Here is a 22,368-nt window from a genome sequence, read left to right as displayed (position 1 = left end):
AAACACCACTTACTACCATAATTATCAGCAATTTTCGGTTAGCAGCACTCAACCCAGAATGGAACTCCAGGCATTAACCTGGGAATGCTTGTATTGGCATCACAGGATCCGTACACCTACTAAAGAGCTAAAAGGTTACTCTGAGTAACATGCTTCTGTCAAACTTAACTCTCAGTTCAGTCAGCTTTCCATTTCTCCTGCCTCACATTATGTAATGTTAAGCTTTGTGATACAGTTTTCATATATTCTTATTGGATGGCACAGTAATCCCTAACCTGGAAGTTCTCTATAACCTTGAGTTATCACTAAGTTTGCATATATAATGTGATTTCAAGTGAATTTTTGTGAGGTCATTCAATTTTGCTTTAGAGAGGATAATTTTACATGAATTAGGTCCTGATATTGTGAATATGATATTTTGGATTTATAATATTCTCCCTCACCATATTTATGAAGGTCTGCTTGGGCCAGCTTGTGTCTCAATGTCCTCACTGAACAAAAATTTTCACAGCTGGAAGGAAACCATTACCATTGGAGAAGAAGCAAATGAGGAAGACAAGAATAACACGTATCATGCACTATGAGCACCTGGGACTGAAAAAGATCCTTATAATATGCTCATCACATTGCAATCAACAATCATCTCCTCCCGATGTGCTAGACATGTCATGACTGGTCAATAGACAATTGGTTCTACTTCATCAAGATGACAATGTAAGAACGCTGTACTCAAAAGCTGTATGCAAATAGTTCTTAGGACTCTGTTTCTATGTGTGCATCCAAGTCTTGCTCTCCCTAGTTGTCCATCAAGGAATATGTCTGTGGGTGTAATCATGTCTCCCTCTCCGCTGCTGAATGCAAAAGAATGTGCTATCTCTCTGGTAAATGCCTCCTCTTTCAACTATGTCACAGGGTTAATATTCTACAGTGAAAAAGAATGAAAAAATTTACAGTGTTGCCAGAGTTACTTATGATGCTTCACCTGTTGGCAAGAGGAGCTCGCTAACCCACCAGGTGCTAGGATTAATCCTTTGCCTGTGACTCCTGATCAGAGTATCCCCCATTCATAGCTTCAACTGCTTTTCCTTCTCCAATGGTTTTCATCCAGATGCCAAATTTTTTGCCAATGTTCCTGCCTCCAGCAAATCAAAGAAACTGTTGGCTCTGCTGTTCTAGGTTGCCTACAACAGGAGTTTTCTGCCCTGCAAGGATCCATACAGGAGCATTTACAGTCAATTCACTTCCTCCTAGAGGCAGTACCCGGTTAATGGCATACTCAGTTAATGGAGATTTGGAGGCACTTTGGAGGGAAAAGAGGTTAGGAGTCCAACAAATATGTTCCATTGTAAATGCCTTGTCACAGAGCCTGAAGTTGCTGAAGAACTGGGCGAGCATTTCTCTGAAATATCGAGTTTTAGGAGCTATTCAACTCGGTTTCAGAATATTAGGAATCAAACATTCCCCTCAATTTAACTTTTGGAAATTGTGAATCTTATAATGCCAAGTTAACTTTTAAGGGAATTAAGGGATGCTCTATCATCATCTGTATCAATTTAACCCAGGAATGATTTCTTAATATCATGCTTTAAAATCTTCCAGATTCAGCTAAATCTTATCTCCTTAAAATCTTTTAACAAAATATGGTAAACTGGTATTGTTCCCCCTTCTTGGAAGATTGCAATTGTTGTTCCCATTAAGAAAACATTAAAAGATCCACATCTTCCTACAAGCTATTGGCCACTATCTCTTACAAGTGGTTTGTGCAAATTGTTTGAGAAAATGGTAAATTCTAGACTAATGTGGCATCTAGAGAAAAATGGTTTGTTATCTGTCCAATTTGGCTTTAATAGATATTATCATATGTCATAGTACCACCATTAATAAGTGTATGGCCATTATTATAAACAACATCAATGCTCCTACCCTCTGTATCTAAAAAATTACCACTCCAAAGTGGATTGTGAGAATTAAAATCAAGTGATTGTGATTTCAGGGTCAAAAGTAGCCCAGATAGCAATTGCTTGAAGCTGTGTGTTCTGGGGAACTATAAAATGTTACAATATTTTAGTAATAGTTATTGCAACACCTCCATGAGGCACAGTCCTCGTCAGTGGAACTCATCTTATAGGTCTCATAGTTTAGACTGGACTGTATACTGCATCCCCTAATTTAGATTCTTGGATACATACAACACCTGGATTATGCTCATAAAATGTCTAGATTGAATTTTTAGTGTTAGGATCTGCCAAGGGAAATTCCACTGCAATCTATACTATTTCTTTATTTTCCTTACTGGACTTTATAGGAGATTCTTTAGTTTGGCCTGAAATATGTGGCTTATGATTAGCACCATTATGTTATTTATTAGCTTTTTGATACAGAGCAGAGTAGACTCTACTGCTATTTTCTTATTATCCAAGGAACTTGATTCCTTGGTTGTTTCTGAGGCAGAAGCACCCTCACTGTTGGCCTCACTCCAGAGAGAAGGAAAAGAAACATGTATTCATATGTAAGGGAAAAGAGAAGGGAGTGAGCCGTACAACTCACCAACCCCACCAATAAAGGAAAGAGATGAGACAGAAAATTCTGGCTGGTCCTGAGCAAGTAGTCGGGACAAACATAATCGGAGATCTCCTGCCATCAACATTTATGTTAAGGAAGTAGAAGAACACTTCTATGATAAGAAAAACAAATCTTTGCACATAAACCTTGTCTGAAACACAAACCCATAATGTGTCTAACGTCCCGAACCATAGAAAATCTGAAAGACTAAAACATTTACCACATTCCCAGAAATTGTGTCGTTAAGATATCATTGAAATAAAATATTGAAATGCCTAAAACAAATGCTTCAATATATCCAAAACAATATTTCAAATTGCAAATTTGCTAAGAAAGGAACAAGATGTAGCTGGCCCCTCTTCTCCCTGAAGAGGCAATATTCCCCGAGAAACGGAGCAGCATTATACATAACACAGCCGATGATGAAGCAGTAGGAATAGGCCTGGAAGCACATATACTGTAAGTTGCATCTGCCCCTGAGGAAGCGTGAACACAGGAATCCTGGAAGGCCAGGACAAATGTGTTAGTGCTCAAGGGACTTCTAAGCTGAATAAGAGAATATGTGAAACAAAAGTACGGACTTAGGTAGATAACCGGCTTGGGAAGAGGAGAGCAAAGCGAACGTTCACTCTCCAAGGCGGTTGAAGAAAGACTGGTGTGTCACTTGATTTAAGAGCGGTCTGACATTCTTCCACCTCAACTATGTATCGGATGCTAGATCCCATTGATTCCTTGCATTTACATTTTTTTTATTATTTTTAACCAGTTTCCGGCTGGCACCAGAAGGTTTATCCTACTGTTAAGACTGAAGGTTTGTTCCGTATATGAATAACGAAATGGTATTCATGATACCTCTTTCTTGACCTGGCTTGTACTAACAAAATTACACCACCTAGACAAGACCTTTTAGACAATGCAACTGGCCAATTTCATAGAGCAATAAATGTTTCCTGACAATGTAATATACTTAAAACCACTTTGAATCATGCTAGGAAAAGGTAAAAGCAAGGAAAGGAACAATTATGGCATGCAACTCAAAATCTTGCAGAAAAATTTGGTTATAAACAGCACCATAATTGATGTACTTTGCTATCAAAGTACTGTACAATAAGGGTTTATCACTTACATGAAAGCAAAAATGCTTTGCCCCCTTAGGGCGAAAAGTAAAAATTTTGATCTTACAGCATGGTCTTTAATTTTATGTCACTAAACTGGCCGTCTTCTGTAACCAGAATTTGCTTCCATTTTCTCCTCTCATTTAAGAGCTAAAGGTGATGGTAAGACCTAGGAGCCAACGCGTGACTTGTGGTCTCAACTGCATAACTACAAAGTACTTTATTGATTCTATTCACCTCTCTTGTGAATATTTTACTATTTTTCTAAGTGATGTGTTTTCCTTGATAACAGTAAATTTCTTTTCATTTACATAGATTACTTAAAAGGATTTAAATCTTTTCAAAGGGCTGAATTATCTCTAAGATTAGTCTGCTCTACAACTTAACTAGTATCTAGATTAAAAAAACTGATGGAAATATGGAAATTATTTTGCAAGAGTTACCATCTTTTTGTAGTCTGCTACTTAGTCGAGATATTATTTGTATAAAAAAACTGAAATTTTGTTATATTGTAAAATCAAAATAACTATAAAGTCTTTTACTAAAATTATCAATTTTCTTACAATTAAGCAAAATTACTTTCTGTAAAGTCATTCAAAATGCATACTATAAGAACATAATACTTTAATAAACTAATCCTAAAATTTCACTCAATATAGTTTCATAACTAATATTTTAATTATTCCAACTTGAAAAAAAATTCAATACAAGATCCAACACAAAAGTTCTTACCAAGCCATCTCGTTATGGTGGTTAATATCTGCATATACTTCGTTTTCGTTAGGTTGAAAAACACAAATGGTCCCATTACTCCAATAAAAATCAACTGGAATGAAAACAGTCTGCATTAAAACCTAGTCTCACATTACCATTTCTGCAATAATGGATCCAAAGCTTAAGACATGTATCTTTTTCAAATATTCATGTAGATAGCCCATTCTCTGAATTCTTCCTGTAAATACTAATCATTGAGCAAAAAAATACTGGCAAGAAAATTTAGTTTATCAAGGTTACAGGTTGAGACTTAACAGAACTGGTATCCATTTATAAAAATTATCAGATACAGATACACAATCCTTTATGCAAAATTCTAAAAACTAAAAAGCTCTAAAAACCAAAAACATTTTGTGGAGAGTAGAGCATTGATTCATAAAGATTGATAGTTTGGTGTGCTAACAGCTGACCAGAGTCATTTGGGTGTGTGTTGCTACTCAGATTATTTTTCTAACAAAATTCCAAGAACATTCCCAAGATAATAAAAATAATTGTTCTCTCTCTCTCTCTCTCTCTCTCTCTCTCTCTCTCTCTCTCTCTCTCTCTCTCTCTCTCTCTCTCTCTCTCTCTGTGTGTGTGTGTGTGTGTAAATTTTAATGATAAGTAAGACTATAAAATACAGTCATCATATCATTCTTGGAGAGGATTGTTCTTTATCGTCACTGTCGTCATCAGTTTGCAGTCATACAATTGATCACTGCGACACACTGTGTGGGATTTTTCATACAACTATATCAAAGTTAAAATTATTGTTAAATCAAAGAAGAAATAATTATATAAAGCAAATTAAGTAAATTTTGCTATCAGCAGTCAAATAATCATGATCAGGGTATGTTCAAATTCACTGCCATCATGACATAGTATGTCTATAAATAGAACAGAAGTAGAGGGCAGTCATTGGATAACAGATCTTCATGGCAACCAGCCAGCCAATTAGGTTTTAGCAGTTTCAGTCTGAGAAAGAATGTTTTGCTCATATGAAGTTGACGATGATGTGTGTGCGTTTTGAATACGTACATTACTTTGAGTGCAAAATTGTTGGTTCAGAGATTCTTCCACAACAAAGGCATTTTTCTTTTTTTGCTTTTTCTTTTTTTGCTTCAGAAGATATTTACTAACGCTGCATTGACACACCTTCAAAGCAAATTAATCTCTAAATCTTTTGAGGAATATTAATCCCTTTCTGTTTCCAAGAGGCCTCCTTATTTGGTTTACCTGCTGGTCATAACTATTGTATGTAGTCCCCATGTCTGACAACAATAAAAATTTTTTTTTAAATTCACAAGTTTAACATTCAACTTGTGAATTTTACCAATATGTAAAACTATACAATAATTTCAACATATCAGTCTTAGAGAAGGTTGTTCTTTATTGTCACTATGTTGTATCAATTTGCACTCACACATTTGATCACTACGACACTTTGTGGGATTTTTCATACTACTATACTAATGTTAAAATTATTGTTAAATTCTTGTTTTCAAGAAGAAATAATTATAGAAAGCAAATTATTAAGTAATTTTTGCCATCAGCAGTCAATTAATCACAATCACAGCAACGTTCAAATATGTATAAGTATTTTTGCATTTTACCAAATGATTTTGTTAAAAATCATGTGCGTAATATAATTAAAAAAACTTGAAAAAAGGAAAAAAATGCTTTTGCTGCAGTAGTGACGTTTGATTATGCTCCTGACCCCACAGCTCCCAAATCCTAAAAATTCCAAAAACTGAAACATTTCTGGCCCCAAGAACTTTGTATAAAGGACTATGTACCTTATCAGGTTTTATCTAAGAAACAACCAATTCAAAATGCTTCATAAAAGTTTAAGACATTCATAACATATCAGCACTGATACTGCATGGAAAATCCAAATACATTTATCCATAAATGTTAAAAGTTACATATGGACGCTAGGGTATGTTATATTACTCTGACACACCTTATGACATAAGCTCACTGACCTTAACGTTTTAATTCAAATATTACAGCTAAGGCAATATAAATCTTGTATAGTGGTATAATTGCAGTGGAAAATCAGCAAAAAAGAAATCATCTAAAGACCAGTAGGTTGCATCATTTTATAGGGAGCAAGAGGCTGATATACTACTGAAATCCTTGATAAGACCAAATAAAATTACTAAGGTCAGCCTAGTCTGATTGACTGTCTCAAATTGAATGTAATCCACCCATGATTATAATACTGCACTATAGCACAAACTCTTGCAAGGCATTTAGATGAAGTAAAATGCTGATTGCACTGAAATGTCTGAATTAGGATTTGGCTGCATATTTCACTTATTCTGTTATGTCATGTAAAATCTGATATTTTATTGTGTGATGTTTAACATTTTCTTTTAAACAGGACTCAAGATAAAATTTATATCAATTATGGATACAGATGCCAGTCACAATTTACATACACATATTTCAGCTCAATTATAGCAACAGTGCTTCAAAAACATAAATAACCTTCAAAGTAACAAACCATATTTACCAAATATGTGATAATTGAACATTAATTTTAAGAGTGATACTTCATATTTGCAATAACGTAACACACAATTCACGACAGATATTTCATGCATGTGATAGTATAATATTAAATTTAAGAAGAATACATTATGTCCATTAACAACTCACACAAACTTAGAAAAACTGAAAAATTATGGGCAGTTTACAAGGGTCTAATAAAATATTTTTCACTCACGACAGTCAGCAAATCATTTACTACTAATAGCAAATACTGTATATGTATTACTGAAGTAAAAATAAGATTTAATACTCACTGTGCACAATCTGTACATATCTAATCTGGTGAGGTCAGAATCTGTGAAACACTTGTCCAAATCTAATGGTTCCTTGGAGCAGTTTTCAGGTCGATAATTACTGCAAAAGTTAAATCATGTACATTTTTTATATAGTATGATCACAGATATGTTGATACCCTTCATAAATACCTAAATTTAACACAGGCTGCCATGAATTTCTCACTACCATATGGTTGTCTTCACTAAATACTAAAAACTTGCTTAAAATTATGAAAGTCTCTTAAAGCAGCATTAAAACATTTATGCAAAATGACCCACATCTCACATGGCATGAAAACTAAAAGTGCACCTCCCTCCCCTCTCATTAAATATGGATGTGTGAGAGAGAGAGAGAGAGAGAGAGAGAGAGAGAGAGAGAGAGAGAGAGAGAGAGAGAGAGAGAGAGAGAGAGAGAGAGAGAGAAATTTTGCTGAATGATTATACGTATATACTTATATTTTTCTTCACCTTTCTTTGTATTATGTCCTAGTGTACAGCATAATGTGTGCTACATTTTCCATCTTAGTATAAATGGTAAATTTGATTGTTCTCTTATGGATATTTTATTGTTCTCATAAAAATATAAATATTTTATGCTGAACATCTGAAAGAAAACCATATATGTGCCACATATTTCACAAATACTTTTTGTTAATACAATATAGTAATTCCAACATTTTTTTTTTACGATTAACAGCACTATTAACAAAAATTCCCAATTGCTCAACTTCATGTGGCTGTAGTCACAAGTTTTTGTTAGATTTCATTACTTTTGCCAGTGATTTGCAATATATGATTTCATGAATAACATATCCTGAGAAGCTGCCTTTAGTAATAAAAATGTTTATATTTTGTCAAATGAAAAACCCTGTACTATTGTAATTGGCTTAATTGAAAATGGAGATTGACAAAATTTCTTTAGCTGGTTTGTTTAAAAAAAAAACTTGACATTCCTTGTCAACCTTATTTTGGGCCTTCACACAAAAATGTTTACTGTTAATGTTACTCTACAGTCTGTACTTAAAGGGATTAGGCCTAAAAGGTTAATTAAATACCTGTGGGTCAAATGACAGTGACCAATTCTGAAATAAGTCAAAATTACTTGTCTGTCCTTGTTATGTTACTATCATTATACTGTTCCAGATATTCTGACATTTTATTTTTTTATTATAATAATGGGGTGTTTTATTGGCACCTTTATTTCTTTCAATGTCTATATGGGCAAGAACCCAACATATTTCTAATTACAGTAGACCCTTGACTCATGAACACAATCCGTTCCTAGACCTTGGTCGTGTTCCAAATTGTTCGTGACTCGGAGCTAATTTCCCCATAAGGTTTAATGGGAATAATATTAATTGGTTCTCGACCCCTACGAACCAATATATATTATGTATATTTTGCCTTATTTTACACAGATAATGTAAAAGTCAGTGTAAAAAACCTTAATATATCTAATAATATAATTTAAAATGGTAAACTAACACTATAAAAACGTTTGTAAAGTGAACACTTACTATGACTGGCGAGACTTCTGGCTTGACGGACAAGAGAAGAGGAGGGTGGTGGGTGGGGAGGAGGTTATTGTGCGGAAGGAGACCCTCCCCCATCCAGGTCGGGGCGATCTCGTTCCGGAGATTCAACTCTTCTAGGTTTTTTTGGTGAACGTTTAATCACAAACTTATCCAATGTCTGTTGCCTTTCCTTCCTTGCATAACTTTTCTGAAATGGCTCATTAAATTGTCATTGAGCATATTCACGATCCTGTTCGTAACAATTTTGTCCGGATGATACAATTCAAGGAAGCAACTGGACATCATTCCACTTTTCCAATGCGGCTTTTATCACATCACTGCTGACATCTGTAACTTCCTCCCCAGCCTCCTCTTCGTCAGTTGATTGCTCCCGAGCAAGTTGCTCCTGCTGCTCTTTGTGGAGTTGAACAAGTTCGTCCGCAGTCAAATCTTCTGAATGTTCAGCGACCAATTCTTCAACATCTTCGTCGTTGACTTGTAGACCCATACTGTTGCCCATGGACACAATTTCTTGCACAATCTCTGCATCGAAGCCCTCAAAGTCACGGACAGTTACGCACTGGGGCCAAAGTTTCCGCCACGCAGAATTTAATGTGCGGTACGTAACTTCAGTCCATGCGTTATCAATGAGGGTTTTATGCAGTGAAAAACATTAAAGTGCTTCTTCCAAAATTCTTTTAAGGTTAATTTTTAATCTCTTCAGTTACACGGAAGCATCTGGAGAAGAGCGCCTTCGTATATAATTTCTTAAAATTGCTAATGACTTGTTGGTCCATGGGCTGGAGAACAGAGGTCGTGTTGGGTGGAAGGAACTTGAACTGAATGAAGTCATGTTCACTGCAGTCAGCCAAGTACGAAGGGTGTGCCGGGGCATTATCCATGATCAGAAGGCACCGCAGGGGTAGCTTGTTCTCCTGTTAGGTTACTGACTCACGGTCGGCGCAAACACTTCATCAATCCACTCCATAAACAAGTTCCGTGTCACCCATGCTTTTGTATTGGCCCTCTACATTACAGGCAGTCTGGCCTTATTTACGTTGTGCTGCTTAAAGGCACGCGGGTTATTTGAATGGTAGACAAGTAGCGGCTTTAGTTTCAAGTCGCCACTTGCGTTTGAGCATAACAAAAGCGTAAGCCTATCCTTCATTGGCTTGTGGCCTGGAGCGCCTTCTCTTCTTGGGTGATAAATGTCCTGTTGGGCATCTTCTTCCAGAAGAGGCCCGTTTCATCACAATTGAAAATCTGTTGAGCGACGTATCCTTCGGCCTCCACGAACTCGGCAAACTCAGTCACGAATGCCTCAGCAGCAGCCTTGTCTGCGCTAGCAGCCTCGACCATGCCTAATTACAGAGTGAATTCCAGTTCTTTTCTTGAAGTTATCAAACCACCCTTTACTAGCCTTAAAATCATCTGGCGTGGCACTAGTAGAAGGAGTTTCCTTCAGCAAACTCTGATACACTTGCCGAGCTTTCTCGCAGATGATCGGCTCGTTTACACTATCACCTGCCATCTGTTTCTCATGTACCCACTTCAAAATTATTTTTTCTGCCTCTTCGGGGTTTGCGATCTCATCTTGGTTAGTACTGTCACTCCCTTCGCAACATTTGCTTCTTTAATGGCATCCTTGTTTTTCAAAATTGTTCGAAATTGTCGACTGGACATCATGTACTCACTTGCGATATCGGTCACGCGAACACCACGTTCAAACTTTTCTATAATTTCTTTCTTTATTTCAATGGTTATCTTTCCTCTGCACCCTCTTCTCACCATCACTCTTCACTTTCTTACTTTCACCACCACTCTTCACTTTCTTAGGGGGCCCATTATGAAGAAAATCACAAGTTTTAGCGCAAAAAATGCTAAGCGAATTGACGAACGTCTTGTACACAATGAGATGAGACAAAGAGCGATGCGTGGGTGACGCCGTGCGTGGGCGGCTGGAGGATGGCTGTTCCCATGGCAACTCAAACGCTCTCACGTGTGCTGGGCGATTTCGCGCATTTTTCAAATGTTTGTGTCTAAAAATTAGTTTGTGAAACAAAGTAAATTGTTATTTTCCAGAAATTTCCAGCATTTTTCAAATGTTCATGTCTCAAAATTAGTTCATGACCCAAACAGAATTTTTATTTTCCGCATTTTTTTTTGTTCGTATCTCAAAGTTAGTTCGTAGGTCAAGGGTGAAATTTTACCTATAATTTTGGTCGGGGATCGAGTTGTACGTGGGTCAATGCGTTCGTGAGTCAAGGGTCTACTGTATTCACCAATTTGCAGTTTTTGGAGTGAAATTTTTGTTATGAAAGGGTATTTTTTGGATAATTTTGAAGTTTTTATAGCACTGCTCAAATTGCTAAAAATTACAAATTTCTGTGATGGTATAGAATTTTATATACTAGTGTATTAATTCATAATGTATTAGCAATAAAATAAGAGTAATCCTTTGGACTGCAACTATTTTTCAAAAGTAATTCATAAAGTTCAAAATACAAACCACTGTCCATCTTTACTATACCCACTTTAGCATATTCAAAGGGAATATCAAGATTTATAAAGCATTTAGGACTCCAAGTTGGTGATAACCAACCATCAAGTGGGACCATTCCACTTTCACTATAGCTTTTCCTCAGAATAATTTTTCCCAAACAAGCCTAAACTGGTATCCAGTCAGGTGAAGAAGGAAGGATTTGAAGGTAAAGCAATTGTTTGTATTCTTCAAAATTTGGTCTTAATTTCACGCATCCATACAGACAGAAATCACTGCCTGATGCAGGAAGGTAGCTGAAGTAAAGAATGACATTTTGATATGAGGAACTCAAAATACTTTAGGCCTAACACAGCAACATGCTTATCAAAATAGACATGCCTATTAATGCCGATGATCCTGGAACTTCAAAACCAACAAGTAAACAGATCAAAGCAACATAAATTGGCTTTGCCTAGGTTAAACTCAATTTCCATTTAATTTGATTACTCTGAAGGTTCAAATTACAATAATTACTTATCTTAAATCAGGGTTGTTCCTGAACCAATTACATATGTTAAAAATGTCAAATTTTTAATCAATTTGTATTTTTCATAGCTAGGAAACCTTCGGTCTTAACATTAGGATAAAGCTGGAGAGCTTCACGGACTGAGTTATGACGTTAAAACATACCAGGGGTTGGGGGTCTGTAGACTTTAAATTTGTCCCGGAATTCATAGCTAAGACTCAAAATCCCTCAGTGCATGATGGCAGATTTGCCTCGTTTGTGGACAGCAATCCGCAGGAGTTATTGCTTTGTACTGTCAGAGCTCTGTGCTTCTATCTAAAAAGGACACTTCACCTATGACCTAGGTCTCGTAGACTTTTTGTTAGCACCAGCCAGGCCAGAAAGGAAGTGTCTATGAACACAGTTTCATTCTGGCTGTGTGAGGTGATTAAACAGGCACATTCACCTTTTAGTTCTGTCACAGAGACTCTGCAGGGTATAGCACATGACATCAGAGGAATGAGATCCTCTCTGGCATTTAAGAACTTGTCTGCTCATAGAATTTTGAATGCTGGTTCCTGGCTTCAGCAGACCACATTCACATCCTTTTACCTGAAGGACATTGCCCACAGGTCCTTGGACTCCTTTTCCTTCTTCTGTGTGGGGGGGGGGGGGGGTCTGGTGGTGGCTGCCCAACAAGTTGTGTAGCTCATCCAGTGCCCCTGTCAGGACAGTTTGTATCTTACCTAAGATGACTGTGTAGAAAAGAAAATGAGTGAGTTCGCTGGTTTCCTTTCTCTTTTTTCCTTTCTTCTTCCTACAGGCAGGCTTAAGATTACACATCATACACTAGAACTGGTCTGATACAGGCGAGTGTGGCAACCATATTGGTTGCAGTTATTTTGTTTGTTCCTGTACAATAGACAAATCTGCTTCTCAGTAGCACTCACTCCTTCTCTAGGAGTTACTCGATTCAGTTTTCTAGTAATTTGACATTCGTGACAACTTAAAACATAGCTCTTCATGTCACTTCTCATTTTAGGCCAATAGTATGACCTACTAATACGTGTACACTTGAAAGTCTTATTTACTCCCAAATGTCCTTGATCATCATGTGCTAACTTCAAAACTAATTCATGAAGCTTCCTAGGGACCACTAATTGTTGAATAATCTCCTCTTTGCTATCCGATTTAGGACGAACATAACGACACAAAACTTTGTCTTTTAAAAAAATGTTTCCTTACACACATTATCATCCAGCTCACCTTCAAAAATTCCGGTTAGTGTCTCATCCTCTCTCTGAAACTTGACTAGCTCATCCTTATTCAAAAGGTTAGTGCATAATTCATCATAGTAACTATTACTTGATTCCACTACATCGACTACGTTACTCTCAGCAGCTACACCTTCAGCTTGGCTTACCTATCACCACCAACAGAGTCGGTTCTCTCAGCCACACTCGTGCCAAGAACACCCTCGCTGCCTCTATCACACTCATTCAAATCCACAAACTCACTCTCTTCCAAATCCACAAACAAACAATGTCCATAGTCTATGTCTGTATCTAAACCTGACCTAGTTACTACCATTTCAGGCACTGGAATCTCTCACAACAGGATTCACATACTTGGATAAAGCAAAGTCATTACTGTCAATGCCATCTACGGGCAAATTGTCTACAACTCCTAGTTTCACTTCTCCCGACACTCCCTGACTTTCCATGTTTACCTTCGACAACGGACAAATAACACAAGTGTTCAGACATACACCTAACATGACCTTTTCCTCCATGTTGATTTATGCCCTGTTTGGCACACACTCTCTCCTAATTAAGGAGATAGTAGCTCTGGTGTCCCGAAGCAAGACTATTTCTTTCGAATCAACTCTTCCAACAGAAGAAACTACACCTTCTGACAGAAATTCTCCATATAATTTCCTAGTTTCTTTCATCACATCATTCCTACTTGAAGAATGATTAACTAGAAACACTGGTTTCTTAACATCCTTCCTTTCTACTGCACAATTTCTCGCTAAATGCCCTTTCTCATTATATCTGAAAAGTGTTAAATCTGAGCTACAAAATGACCCTTATTCTTACAAACCTTAGACGTGTGCCATCCTAGATACGCCTAAAAAGATACTTCTCGCCTACCTTCTTTATAAAGCTTAATCTTAGGGGATACATTATCTTTGAAGTTCTATAACAACAATAAAGTTCTTCAGACTATCAAAATCATCAATTTTAGCAGAAGTTCACCAATCACAAAACAGCCTTTCTAACTTCTTACTGTATTCTACATACATGATATTCTTGTTCCTGCTCAAACTTCTAAATTAAACTGACTGTAAATATAAAATCCACATTTCTTTGGGAGAACCTACTTTTTCCATCAACTTCTCAAAACACATGAAGTATTTCGTTACATCTTCCTCATCAAAAGTTTGGTACTAATTTCAACACCGCACATACACCTAAATCATCAGCTTCATTTTTGTCCTTGCCTGTCTGACCGTTAAGAGCACTTAGCCTTAAATGAGCGATTTCCAACTCATGCTTACGCTCTTTCTCTCTTTCTGCTGCATTATCATTTCTCTCTCTTGCTGCATTTTCATTACTTCTCTTTCATCTCTCTCATACCTTTCTCTTCCTTTCTTCTCAACATACTCATGGAAATCATTACCTTCTAGAATCAGAAGCTTACTAGACTCAAACTATTTCGTCAACTCACTCGTTCTGGTTCTTTCTATATTCTCCCTGCTTCAAATTGTTATGGTGTCGAAAATTCTGGCCTAAGGTCGCCACTGTAACGGATTGTGATCCAATCAGGTTCTTTATTACTCTAAACAAAAAGGATTCAACACCAACAATTGAAACACAGGATATGAATATAAAAAGAAACTAAATCAGGCCACAAGTTTATTTACAAGCTTATTCACAAAGATAAATGCTGAATGGCTTCCCCTATTTACACAACAAAACTAAATTTGACTATTACAGGTAGTGTTCAAGTTACGGTAATTTGTCTTACGATAATCCAATTTTACGATGGGGTTAGCAATTAATACTGATACAATATTTTGAAAATATTTTTAAATTTTGCTCGTAATGGGTGCAGCCCAGCAGCTTACAACCTGGCAGCAAGAGAGACAGACAAAATTACAATAGCCTAAACAGCAAATTATAATAACCTAACTTTATCCCATCTTCTAGTAAAATAAGTTAAAAAAAAATAAACAGCAAAATGGAATTATGAAAGTTTTGTTTAAACGTTTTACTCGTTTGGTAAATGTGTACAGCCACAAACAACCGAACGAGAAACAACATTTTGCTAAGTACAACTGAATTGGATAACAGCATCCATTTGGCTTGTATTTCAACCATTGTACGATAGTTAACAATTATCGCAGTTGTGTTATAAATGACGTTATGTATAATAGGACTGATATATTTTTAGGCAACAACTTTGTTTGCTATAGATCAAAGATCAGCAAGGAAACATATTGTTAAATTTAAACAGTTATAGCTGAAGCTGAGAACACTTTTTGAGCTGCTAGTGACTGTTATTGTGCATCGGTAACAATGATAAAACTCCCATAAACTTATCCTATTAAACACAACCGTGGATAAAGTTGAGAGAGAATAATTTTAATCAAAACTTCAGGTCTTAAAAGAATCCAGTTTACTGCTGTTTTCACACCGATAAAAGATAAATAACGTAACGGTATAGCTTGTACTACGAAGAAATCAAGTGAAAATAGCGAACGGAATCACGTAAGTTTCCTTACACAATAAACATGCCCATAAAGCAATATGTTAACGAAAAAAATAATTTAGTTCCCAACGAGACGTGTTAAATTCATAATTCGACTTAAAATTAACATGTCTCATAACAAAAAGATGACCTTGTCTCATATAGGTAAAGTATCCAGATCTTTTATGCTAACTAGAAGCAAAATGATTCGTTCCGAATTGAGTTAAATATGACAAAATAAACTCGTATTCGCCATCAGCTGATTTCCAAACCAAAACATTGACCGCTTTCTTAGTACAGTAGTACCTCGAGATATGAAAGGCTCTACTTACGATAAACTCGAGATATGAAAGCCAATGCGAAAAATTTTACTGCTCTACATACGAAAAGTTTTCAAGATACAAAAGGTTGCTGCTGTAAAGTCCCGAGATTCGCCCGGACCACCGAGAACAATTTTAAAACTCCCGCGCCGCCAACTGAGTAAACTCGCCACCATCCTCCCGCTCTCCCATTGGTTCTGATGCTAGGCACCCCATAAGGTCTGCCTATTCCTATTGGTCGGCATATACCCCTTGTGCTTTAAGTATTCTATTGGTAAAAAGATACTGTAAATTGAAAAACTTATTCATTCAATACATTTAATAAAAAAAAAACATTAGGTAAAGATAGAATAAAGAATAGAAATGAATGGTTATTATACTGTTTGGTAGTTTCAGTAGTTGAAGAGAGATAATGAAAATTTATGGCTTACTGTGTAAAGTGATTGCTTGTCGATCGTTCAATACTCGTAAGTGCTGGATGTAAACAGACGTTTGGAGGCTTTTTTTGTTTGTTTATTATAGTTAATGGTTACTTAATAATTATTTGAAATGAGTACATGCAATACATTTAATAAAAAAATTGTGAATTAGATATCATAAAATATAAAATAAATCAGACTGCCAACAAATACGTATTTTTTAATTCTTCTTTTATTATTACGTTACGTACAGTGTTCCCCCCGTATTCGCAGGGGATGTGTACCAGAACCCACCCCGCGAATAGTTAAAACCACCACTAAAAATGCTTATAACTGCCTATCTTGAAAGTTCAGATGCCAAATGTATACCTTTAATAACATCCTACTTCACATATACCTAAAATTAGTACTAACCTATTACTGCATTAATCTTTGAGGTTATATATTAATATCATTTTACAGTCATCTTAAACATTTTACCATTAAAAATATATACCTACAGCAAATAACAGAGAGAGAGAGAGAGAGAGAGAGAGAGAGAGAGAGAGAGAGAGAGAGAGAAGAGATGACAGAGAGAGAGAGAGAGAGAGACCAATGAATGGCAACATCATATATTGACCCTCAAGAGTGAAATTATGAATTATTTCTGAGACAGAGAGAATATAATAATGAGAGAGAGAGAGAGAGAGAGAGAGAGAGAGAGAGAGAGAGAGAGAGAGAGAGAGAGAGAATAACTCCTAGATTCCGCTTCCTCCCTTCCACCAATTCGTATATCAAACTCATTTACTCCCCCCGCCCATGTTCCTCCAAGTGGATAAAAAGACTGGGAATCGCTATTTTTAATTAATCTTACTAATATTTGAAAATTAGTTATAAGGTAAATCATATTTACCCTACAAAACAAATAAACATATGAAGAGGGAGAGAGAGAGAGAGAGAGAGAGAGAGAGAGAGAGAGAGAGAGAGAGAGAGAGAGAGAGAGAGAGAGCAATGTATGTTTACTGTTTAATCGCAATTATAAAGTATTTATTTGTAAACTAGTACTGTATATTATTATTTTACCATAAAATGTAGTAATGTCCTTAAAGATATACTTATACATACACTTCCAGCCCAAACAGAGAGCGAGAGTTACCACTAGCGCATGCTAGTATCTCGTGTGGCGAGAGACCTTACCTTACAGACCTTACATCGGGTTTCCCCCGTTAGGGTTGAGCCCCCCCCATGGTCCCTCAGAGAGTTGCTAGTACATCTTCCGGTATATTTTGCATCTTCCAATCTTGGATGGTCTGGGATGCAGTTAGATATTTGTCGAGCTTATTCTTAAACACATCTACGCTCACTCCTGATATATTCCTCAGATGAGCTGGCAACGCATTGAATAGACGCTGCATTATCGATGCTGGTGCGTAGTGGATTAATGTCCTGTGTGCTTTCCTTATTTTTCCTGGTATAGTTTTGGGCACTATTAATCTACCTCTGTTTGCTCTTTCTGATATTTTTAGTTCCATGATATTTTCTGCTATTCCTTCTATCTGTTTCCATGCCTGAATTATCCTGTAGCGTTCTCTTCTCTTTCTAGACTATATAATTTTTAAGAATTGTAGTCTTTCCCAGTAGTCTAGGTCCTTAACTTCTTCTATTCTAGCTGTAAAGGACTTTGTACACTCTATTTGTGCAATATCCTTTTGATAGTGTGGGTTACCACCATCATATTGCAATATTCAGTGGACTATCGAACATATGTTTTTATAAAGCATAATCATGTGTTCAGCTTTTCTTGTTTTGAAGTGCCGTAACAACATTCCCATTTTTGCTTTACATTTTGCCAACAGAGTTGCTATTTGATCATTGCATAACATGTTCCTATTCATCATCACACCAAGGTCTTTAACTGCTTCCTTATTTGTGATGGTCTCATTATTAGGTCCTTATATGCATATAGCTTTCTTTCTCTGTCTCCATAATTTATTGATTCAAATTTATCAGAGTTAAATACCATCCTATTTACCTCTGTCCCAATCATATACTTTGTTAAGGTCTCTTTGTAGAGCGTTCCTATCTTCATCACAAGTAATTTCTCTACTTATTCTTGTGTCATCTGCGAAACTACTCACTACCGAATCCTTCACATATTGTCTATGTCTTCAATCATAATAACAAACAGTATTGCAGCTAACACCATACCTTGCGGCACACCGGATATTACCTTGACTTCATCCGATTTCTCGTCGTTTGCAACTACTATCTGTCTGTTGTGTAAAAATTCTTTTAACCATCTTCCTACTTTATCCACGATATTGTGTTTTCTAATTTTCTTCCGGCTAATATATATGGTCTACTTTATCAAAAGCTTTTGCAAAGTCTAAATAAACCACATCTGTTTCATTTCCGCTTTTCATATTTGAATATGTTCTCACGGTGGACTAACAGTTGGGTTTGTGTACTTTTTCCGGGACGTACGAAAACCATGTTGTCCTTTATTAAACAAATTATTTTTTTATTAAATGTTTCATAATATTTTTCTTCATTACCCTTTCATACACTTTCATAATTGTTGATGTTAGACTCACAGGGCCTATAAATTACTTGCCTCTAGTCTTGATCCACTTTTTGAAAGTAGGGGTAATATATGCTAATTGTGCTCATCATAAATCTTGCCTGTATCTACACTTTGTCTTTAATAATATTGCAAGTGGTTTTGCGATAGAATGAACTACTTTCTTTAACAAAATAGCAGGAATTCCATCAGGCCCTGCAGCAGCTCCATTTTTTAATTTCATTATTAGCCTGCACAATATCAGCTTCATTAATATCTATGTCAGACTAAATATTCTTCTATTTTCATCCCTACTTCTATATCATTATCTTCATTTCATCTTTAGGGAAGTGAATTTCTCTCTTATATCGTTCTGCAAGTATGTTGCAAATTTCCTTTTTTTCATTCGTTAATCTCCCTTCAATTCTCAGAGGGCTATTTCTATTCTTCTTTTATTCATCTTCTTCGCATATGAGTATAATAGTTTGGGGTTTTGCTTGATATTTAATAGGGTTTTTTCTTCCAAGTCCCGTTTTTCATTTTCTTTTGATTGTATAATCTTTTGTTCTGCATTTTCTATCTTACTTTTTAGTTCTATAAACTTTTCCATGCATTTTTTTCTTTTGCAAGACCTTTTTTCCACTTTCTGATTTTCTGGAACAAGATCCTTCTGTCTCCTTGGTATGCATGAATGATGTTTTACTTTTCTTCTTCGGTATATATTTTTTTCCACCTATTATTTTTCTCCAATATTTTATATAATATCTCCGTATTTACCCTTATGTCATCACTTACGAAAATGTTATACCCCAATCTTTGTTTAATTCTTCATTAATTTCTGACCATTTTAATATTTTTTTTACTGTAGAAGTTGTATTTTCCATATCCTTCCCACTTTTTCATTTCTTGCTTATCTCTATTTTCACTTGCTTTGGAAATGAACTGTTAATTCTATGACATTATGGTCTGAAATACTCGCATTAATAAACTATTATTTCTTTAACATAATTCATCTCGTTCACAAATACTAGGTCTAAAGTATTTTCCTTTCTTGTTGGCAGGTGATTTATTTGTTGAATGTTGTATTCTAGTAGCATATCTAATAGCTTTTCAAATTGCCTCTTATCTTCTGCACTACCCTATTACTCTCTTTTTTATATGTATAAGTACAACCACAATCTCCTATTCGTTCTTTCCATTCTACGAAAGGAAAGTTTGAAGTCACCAGATAGGAGAAATATCCAGTCCTTGTGATTTCTACATATATCATCCAATTTTTCAATTATTAAGTCAAACTCTTTAGTATTAGGAGGTCTATATACTATGTTCATCAATTTTTCAGATTCAAATTCTTACCGCTATTTAGTTCACATTCTGAGTTACTATATTTTTCTCATATATTTTTCCTTGTTTTTTTTGTCTTTCCCATATATTGCGGTTCCCCCTTGATTTCCTATTTTTTCTATCTGATCTATAAGTTTGGAACCCTTTATTTGATCATCATTCCCAGTCCTCTTGGGAATACCAGGTTTCACTTATATTCATTATATCTATTTTTCTTTTCATTTTGGGTTAGTTCTTCTAAGTACTCCTATTTTTTCTTTTTGAGTTACTCGTAACTAAACCTAAAACCCTGCGCATTCATCACTATGATTGGTTTGCATGTTTCTCCTTCATTTAATACTGGTAGTAATAAGGACATTTTCCCATGTCTCTTTCCTGTTCTGGTATGTTTGTTCTTTTTTTTTCATTTCCAGAAATTCTGACATTAAAAAAAATCCACTTTTCCATAATATTGATCTTCCTTCATCATAATTATTCATTTTTGTGTCTGAATCTGCAATTTTCTCACCGTTTCTGCAATATCCTCTTGCATAATAAATACAGTTATTATCTCTTGAGTAGAATTTTCGGAAGCTGAATGCTTTGAAATTCTTTTTTGCTGCCACACCTCTGCATATCTCATTGGTGGTTTGCTTTTCTCTTTTACCTGATATTCTTGATTTCTCTCTTTATTTGTTTCTTTCTTATTTTGGATTTTTATAACTTGGTTGGTTATTTATTTGATTATGATTCCATGGCTACAGGGTGCAATATATTTGCATTTTTTGTCGAACTTACATCCTCCTTTTCCTTCTTTTAGGTTTTTACATATTTTTTGGATGCAGATCTCTGCAATCATCCCCATATCCATCTAAGTATGCACATTTTACCATATATTTCATAGTTTTGACATATCTTAGGATGTTTGTAGTAACATCTTTCTCAAATCTGCAATTACTCCCTTTTCAACAAAAGGTTGCAGATTTTGTCTTTCTTGTCTATTTTTTCCTCTTTCCCGTCATTGTATAGATCTGGGTAGAGCTCTTCGGGATTTGCTTTTCTGTTGTCATATCGTAATTTATTTCTTCGTAGGTATGCTGCTTTATTGCCTCATATGTAGTATCAATGAGTATCTCTGCATCCATACTTTTATCTTGTTCTTTGTTTTCCTTATTTTTTTCTGTCATTTCATTTTTGTTTACTTCTCTTCCGTTTTCCTCTTCTTCTTTTTCTTCTTCTTCTTCCTCTTCCTCTTCTTCTTCATCCTTAACTATTTGTACATTCAATCTTGATTTAATAACATTGTCTATCCATGATAGACATGTTGAACAAAAAAATTCTTGTATCTTTTCTCAAATCTTGTATTACCTCAGCACACTGTGGATGGGTCGGAATGTTGCAATGCAGCACATTTTCTGATTAGGTTTTGTGGATTGACTATGCTATACCAAGAACCTTTACACAGTTTGCATGCTTTTGGCATTCTTTCCTAATGCATCAATTAGGATATTCACAAGATTCACCTTATTCATTTTCTTTGTCGGAGTATGTTGGTTTATTGTATATTTTCTTTATGAGTCTCTTGACCACTTGGATTTTTATTTGGAACTTCTTCAATTATTTTCAAGATGTTGTTTTCATTAGATTTGTTCCAGTTTGAAGGATTATATCCTTCTAATATATCTATGAATGCTTTTGTATCTTTTTGGTTAGGACTGTTGCTGATTTCATAGATGAGAAATGCCAGTTCCCTTCCTGCTACCTCATCGTATTGCGAATCTGCTAAACACGCCAAATTACGCCACATCTTCCCGCAGTTGGAACTTACTGCCATCTTGTTCTGATTTATAGTATTACACTTGATAAACTAACTTAGAAGACGCTTTATCCTACTATTTTCACACTAATCTTATCACCGATAGTTCACGAACACTTCTAGATATTTCTCAAATTCTAGTCGTATGTTAAACTTGTGATATCTGTTGATTAATCTGACTTCACGCGGGTACGTCTCACCAAGCAAGATGGCTACTTACGCGAGAGAGAGAGAGAGAGAGAGAGAGAGAGAGAGAGAGAGAGAGAGAGAGAGAGAGAGAGAGGGTTGTCCTTATTTAAAAGAGTGAAATGGATAGATTATTGTACTTCTTTAAAATACTATCACATGTGAATTTTGAGATTTTAGTCTTATTATTATTATTATTATTATTATTATTATTATTATTATTATTAGCGAAAATATTAATAACATACAC

The 22,368-nt window shown here is 35.6% G+C and overlaps 1 protein-coding gene across 2 annotated transcripts in view; it reads right to left on the bottom strand.

Annotated features, from left to right (window-relative positions):
- Positions 1–22,368, bottom strand: part of LOC135220624 (transmembrane protein 104-like) — a 137,601-nt gene that overhangs the window by 42,040 nt on the left and 73,193 nt on the right. For both annotated transcript variants that reach the window (XM_064257934.1, XM_064257935.1), the window contains 2 exons: positions 7,241–7,340; positions 4,410–4,503 (listed from right to left, as the gene is read on the bottom strand). In XM_064257934.1, coding sequence (XP_064114004.1) covers positions 4,410–4,503; positions 7,241–7,340 — 194 coding nt within the window. The remainder of the gene's footprint in view (positions 1–4,409; positions 4,504–7,240; positions 7,341–22,368) is intronic.

This window comes from Macrobrachium nipponense, chromosome 2 (genome assembly GCF_015104395.2).
Source record: "Macrobrachium nipponense isolate FS-2020 chromosome 2, ASM1510439v2, whole genome shotgun sequence".
In the NCBI taxonomy this organism is placed as follows: Eukaryota; Metazoa; Arthropoda; class Malacostraca; order Decapoda; family Palaemonidae; genus Macrobrachium; species Macrobrachium nipponense.
The sequence above is the reverse complement of the archived record's forward strand: the minus strand, read 5'-3'. Positions and strand labels throughout refer to the sequence as shown.